This window comes from Eufriesea mexicana, unplaced genomic scaffold (assembly GCF_001483705.2).
Source record: "Eufriesea mexicana isolate 0111107269 unplaced genomic scaffold, ASM148370v2 scaffold2340, whole genome shotgun sequence".
In the NCBI taxonomy this organism is placed as follows: Eukaryota; Metazoa; Arthropoda; class Insecta; order Hymenoptera; family Apidae; genus Eufriesea; species Eufriesea mexicana.
In genome coordinates, this window is record NW_016910419.1 from 368,510 (window position 1) to 375,029 (window position 6,520).

General features: G+C 41.1%; 1 protein-coding gene across 1 annotated transcript in view; it reads left to right on the plus strand.

Annotated features, from left to right (window-relative positions):
* Nucleotides 1-201: 201 nt before the first annotated feature.
* Nucleotides 202-6,520, plus strand: part of RhoGAP100F (Rho GTPase activating protein at 100F) — a 15,768-nt gene continuing 9,449 nt past the window's right edge. The window contains exons 1-8 of the mRNA XM_017903486.1: nucleotides 202-489; nucleotides 2,437-2,550; nucleotides 3,238-3,420; nucleotides 4,005-4,163; nucleotides 4,407-4,636; nucleotides 4,964-5,234; nucleotides 5,865-5,876; nucleotides 6,455-6,516. Coding sequence (XP_017758975.1) covers nucleotides 202-489; nucleotides 2,437-2,550; nucleotides 3,238-3,420; nucleotides 4,005-4,163; nucleotides 4,407-4,636; nucleotides 4,964-5,234; nucleotides 5,865-5,876; nucleotides 6,455-6,516 — 1,319 coding nt within the window. The remainder of the gene's footprint in view (nucleotides 490-2,436; nucleotides 2,551-3,237; nucleotides 3,421-4,004; nucleotides 4,164-4,406; nucleotides 4,637-4,963; nucleotides 5,235-5,864; nucleotides 5,877-6,454; nucleotides 6,517-6,520) is intronic.

Below are 6,520 nucleotides of genomic sequence, written 5' to 3' on the forward strand. Positions count from 1 at the left end.
TTCTCCCGCAAGGTAATCCGCGTACCTGTGTCGCGTGGACAGATCCTCTGGAGTCGCGTGGTGTCCACGATCGAAAAGCCAACCTAATTGGACCCAGTGAACGTCAGCGGACAGGGAGTACGGAGGAGTGGACCGGAGGCCTGGCCATTGGAGTCTGCGTGCCCTCGAATCTTGGGGTGTCCGTGTGCTCGTGTAGCACGCATGGATAGACGCGCGAGTATAACGGCGAGAACAACGAACATCGAGGCCTCGAGAAAGAGAAAAGAGGAACAGAGGGCCTGGACACCGGCGGATACGAGAGAGTGGGGCGCTGAAGGCTGTACAACTAAGGGTGAGGAGCTCCTCACCACTGTCGCTGGCCTTCCCGAGGACACGTCGAACAAAAGGGGCTGCAAATCGGCCGCGCAAGTGTGGATGTCTTTATTGTCCCTGTGCGACCGGATGTGCGGCTCTGCCGCGTGGCTCGTCCTCTTCACATGTCTCAACGGGGTGCGTTTCCTGCTCGCGTGATTTGCTTTGAGTGAACGGAAAGAGAGGAGTTTACGCTGTGGAACGTGTGCCGGTTCCTGGCGTGCCTGCAAATGTAGTATACTTGTGGAGAGATAAGGAACGTGCTAGCTGGGACGATCGAAGATCACTTTTTATCGTGGTGGCTATGGGATTGTGGGTATGCAGAGTGATGAACGGTGGAAACTATGAGGCTAAGGAGGAAGCAGCGACGAGGGTTAGATTAACTAATTTTAGATCAATGGGTGTCGTTAAAATACGGAATACGGGAGTAGTACTGGTTCCGTTGGACAAGTATCGATACTGCCTTTGTCCTAGAAGAGAAGTGAAAATTATTCGTCTCCTTTGAAATTTTCCTCGAAATTATTACGTAGAATATTCAGATACCGAGATTGGTGCTGTTAATGGAGATACTGGGATACTTTAATCGTGCACTTCGATCTCCAGTTAGATCACCCCTTAATGATGCAGTAGAAGGCTACTTTATGGAAATTTAAAATTCTCACAAGAGCAAGGGGAAAATGTTGCTGTTCCTGACTGATTCTAATTGAAGTAGCTTCTGTAACAAGCGGTTACTTTCCTAAGCACATTGTTTGTTACTCTTAATGAATTCTATCAGGATTCTTGTGTCCACAGTTCCTCAGTCCTGAACGGAATCTCTGCATACTCTGATCAGCTCGAGTTTATTGGTTTCAAGATATGCACAATTGAGACAACTTACTGCACGTCATTGTGAAACGTCCTCTAAGAATGAATCGTCTTTCTAAGGACAATCTCGTGAACTATTTAATTAGTAGAAAATAATCGACGTACCAATCGAAGATAAAAATCTATAAAAATACTTTTTTCAAATAGTGCTTCTATCTTATACTCGCTTTTTCACACAGAATAATGTTTTCAAATAGGCATAATTATACCTTCATTGCAATCGATAGTTAATTTCCAAGTAGAAAAATTACACAATATTAACACTATTTCCAAAAAGGGAACAACATAAATTAGTTTGCAAGCGATTAGCCGTTGTAAGAAACGGGACAAATTAGTCGTGCAATATTTATTAACGAATTAAATTTACCGTCAAGGATCGAATTAGTAATAAGCTACCTAGTTTTTAATTCACGACGGAAAGGAATAAAAATTACGATTTCAGCCGATGTTTGCACGGGGCTGATTATTATCTTCCTGGTGGTAGTGGTGATAGTAGTAGCATTATCTTTGCATCGATGACCGACAAAGAAATTTCTACCTTCCTTTCCATTTTATGGATTTTCTAAAGCACTTGCATCTTTAATTGTTTGTAATATCGCAGAGAAAACTGGCTGAGAGCTTTACAATTTTTACGTGCCACTAATCAATCCGTTGATTGAAATCGTTTTAGCCCGATTTACTGGAGCTTTTAAGCCGATAGAAAATCCCCTTGAAACCCCATACTTCGACAAACGTTTCCATTTCTCATCATTATAATTAACTTTCTAAATCAGTCTATAAATTTACATTCCGTGCTATTTGAATCTGCACCACGTTTGCCATTTGCTTGGATAAGTATTCTTATTACATAAGTTAGGTATACATCTACCACCTGTTATCATTGAGTTCCTTGTATCTTCTAACACTCCATAGCTAAGGTACACTGAAAACCCTTGCAATGTGGAAATCTACTATTAGGTTAATCCACTAATTAATGATACAAATGGCGTTTTCGAAAATGGTTTCTCTGCCATTTTCTTGGATAAGTATTCTAGCTGCACAAGTTAGGTATATCTTCCACCTCTGATCATTGAGTTCCTTGTATCTTCTAACAGTCTATATCCAAGGTACATTGAATACCCTTGCAATATGGAAGTCTTATATTAGGTTACTTCGACAATTAATGATACAAATTCATTGAGAGACATGGTGATACTAATTACGATTTTATTTTCATTACAGGAGGGCCGGGGGGAAGTGACAGACATCAGCGCAAGTCCTGGAAGGCAAGCACCTGCCAACCAGTTGCGCCCCAAGGAACCACCCCCCATGGTCATTCAGGGAGATTTCAGAAAGGTACTGACTCCCATGATATCGCTCCTCCAACAGTTTTCTAAAACCTATTCTTTCTCTTCTAATTATCCTATATACAGAGTGATTCGCCCACTAGTGGACTCAAAGGCCTGCCCAGAAAACACTTGAAACCTCACAACTCGCACACATACGTATACAGGTCGTTGTACGCATTCGTTAGATCTTTGTACAAGGACACAGGACCCCTGCTGCAATGTTCAACGAGGTTTAAGCAGTACTGCTTTTGAGTTCACTCGAAAGGGAATCACCCCGTATTAATAATCTAGTCTCTCTATGTTCTCTTTTTCTTAGAAGAAAAAATTATAATCCAGGCTACAGTGTCTCATAGAAGAAATTAAACTGTCATGTAGTTTCTGGAGGATGATCAGATATTTAAAGAACCAATAACTACTGAAATATTGAAAAGAGATAAAATAGAGAAGCTGGAAGTATGAAGCTGTTCCAACAATTATAACAGAAGTTCATTCACCGATCAATATTTGTTGTAGATATATAGGAGAAGGAAAGAAAAATTGAAAAATACCATGAGGTATTGGATTGCAAAAAGAATATATTGATTCGAGTATAGGAGGTGTTATTCCATTAGTTATTGGAACAGTTTCATGCAGTTCTTCATAAAGGTGTCTGTTCACGGCATACTGGTTGAAGTGGAAAAACCTGTCGTTGCAGGTGAGTGGAATCAGCACAGAGATCTTCAAACAGATCGAGACCGTCGAGAACGATCATGACGCCTCGACAGCAGCGGCCCTCGAAGCTGTCGAACGAAGGGGTGAGATGGTCGTCCGGGTCATCGAGCCACGACAGATGGGCAGACAGGCGTCCGAGGCAGCGAACAAGTTCATTGCGATGCAGGTGTGACACCATGCACAATCCTCTTCGACCAAATTCCCAGATAGATAAACTATCCGTATACATTAAATCTGTTCTTCGCAAAATGAACCTCCAAAGTTAGAGAAAGCTTCTAACAAGCTCTTTTTTACTTCACTTTCTGCTTACAATACGTCAGACATTTCTTTGTCGCGATATCATCCTCTTAACCGTTTGAGTGCCAAGCGGCGCGATCGCGCTTCTTCTATTTTGTGTCCAAAAGTGCCAGCGCTCTGAGCTGCGAAGCTGACAATCAGCGCGCTCGGTTGGTGAACGCGGAATATGAGAAGCGCTATCGCGCCGCTCGGCATTTTTGGACACGGAATATGACAAGCGCTATCGCGCCGCTTGGCAAATATCGATTGGGAAACAATAATGACCCGTGGCACTCAAACGGTTAAGAAATACATGTCAATTTCTGTTTTCTTTATTTCTTTTTAAATACAAAACGTGATATCAAGGATGAGAACATCGTCACTGTCAATATTAATGAAAAAATTTTGTAGGTACCCATGACACTCTTGGAATATCTGGATAACACTGTAATGCAATTGTCTATGACGTTGCAGGATCCGAAACACCCCATTCATTTCGTCGAGATAATCAAAAGGCCAGGACAGACGCTGGGGCTCTACATACGAGAGGGCAATGGCGTCGACAGAAACGATGGTGTCTTTATCTCAAGGGTAGCCCTGGAGACCGCAGTCTACAACAGTGGCTGCCTGAAGGTGAGGAAACTTCCTCTTCGTTGGATCCTTAATTGCCACTGTACCTCTAGTAAAGCCAATTTGTGCTTAACACTTATTGCAAGTACCCTTGTGGGAATTAGAGTCATGGGACTTGCTAACTTTTCCATCAGAATCTTTATTGTTTTCTATATCACGTAAATAGTCTGGCGATGAACTATTAATTTTCTTTTTAAATTAAGAATTTTTTCATTTTCGCTGCCCTTTCTCTTTTCTTTTAACTAGGTTGGGGATGAGATTCTTGCGGTGAATCTGGTCGACGTAACGCATATGAGCTTGGACGACGTCGTAATCATCATGTCGATACCCAGGAGACTCGTCCTGGCGACAAGGCGTGGACAACACCAGCCAGTCTCGCATAGTCGTCAGGCTGAACACAAGGCACCTCCGGTCGTAGTGATCAAGAGGGACTTAAACGAAGATGAGAGCGACCATGCAACGAGCAATCACGTCAGGTAATTAAATGCATTGGTATCAACAGTCTGGGTCAGGATTTTGATGACCTTGAATTAAACATAACTGTCCCAAAAAGAAGATGCATTTAATTCCTTCGTGTAACTTTTTAAAGTAACAGTACTCGGTTACTCTGTTCTATTTAATTATTCAGGCAAATGATTTGAAGCAATCTATTTTGATTTAACTAGAATTTAATTTAGAGTTAAATTTAAAATCTATTACAGTCGATTTAATGTAGATGATAAGAATAGAGTAGATAAGCAGAATGCATTTATTCCAGATATTAAAAGTTAATACGATTACCTAATCTTTTATTTTAATCGCAGAGATAGCAATCGTAGACGTGGCGACGGTCGCGAAATGCTACCATCCCGGACGAGGTTAGGTCTGACAGGTCTCGGTTCCAGTCAAGACCTGGGATCCAGTAACGGTGATCTGTTCTACAACTCCAGACCGGAGGGACACTGTCCTATCGGTTGGTCCTATCAACCACCGCCACCGCCTGTAATCACACACCAACCTAAACCCTCCACAACGCAACACTTCCAGCCTTACGAGCGCGGATACCCAAAAACTTTGGAGAGTTTAGCTGAAAAAGTAAGCCCTGTGTGACATTTTACTTCTTCTTCAGGACTTTGACGCAGGTTGAGGTTTTCAACAGAGAATATTAAATTCAAATTTAAGAAGAATTAAAGTCAGTAAATAAAGCAGAAATTAAGTTTAATTCAGTATAATAAAATGCAAGGAAGATATAGGAAAGGGAGTTTAACCACCATGAAAATTATAATATTGGCGGAGATTGAAAAATTCGGCAACTCTGTATTTTATATTTATTGTAAATCTCCACCTGCGTTCGGATGTACATCACATAGATGTTCTAGACGATGTGGATCGAGCACCCTTTCATATACCTGTCTGCACCAAGTTGACACTTGTTTGCCCTTCTCTGTCTTCAATTGCAATAGCGATTCGAATAAGAAAGTGGTGAATTCGTGGCAATGTCTCGAGACACTCCTGATAGTGATCAGTATGCTGTGCACCGTCTTAGTTTCCAAGTCTTTTAAATTAGAATATAATCATGAATTCATATTTTTCCTCGCGCTTGAAACGTGGTTGAAAGTTCATATGACTTGGAGTATAGACGGTTTGCAGCTCGCTCGTGTTTCGACCACGTGTTTCACATAACTAATCGGTTCTATGAATGAATGCTACGTTGATATTAACCAGGATTTCACAAAGGTAAAGAAACCACCAACTCTTTCTTGATATCTAGACTTGTGTATGCAGCAATTCCCTGCACCGTGCGCCCCTTGGACAATGGACAAATATTTATTATTGTCTACAGCATGAGATGTTAGAGAAATGAAATATAGCCTAGAAATTATAACAAAGTAATAAATATTTGTTGGTGTCCAAGTGGAATCAAACATCTGTCGCTATTTATAATAATTCCACTTTTTGTTGCCTTGTAAGCTTTGCTCTGTATGTTCGTTCTTTCTATTTCTTTCTTTTCTCAGTATTGCCTCTTCTTGTGACGATCCGTGGTCGTCATAGTCCATCATAGTGATATGTGGATTTCTATGTAAAGTGTACAATAATTCATATAAAGAAATCCATCAATCATGGTGGCAAAGTATTTAATTAGACTTTCCTCTAATCACAGTCGACCTAACTTGCTAACCTAAAACATTAATAACCTAAAAGGTTATACTTTTGTCAAATAATATCAATACATTGTGGTCAATTGTGAAACAAAAGGAAAGCATCGGAAAATGATAGACGAAGAAAAGTGGACTAATTGATTCGATCAAATTTAGGTACACTCCTTCTACACGGGGCCATCTATGCCCTCCAATGGTCGTCGGATGTCCACGGGCGCAGGA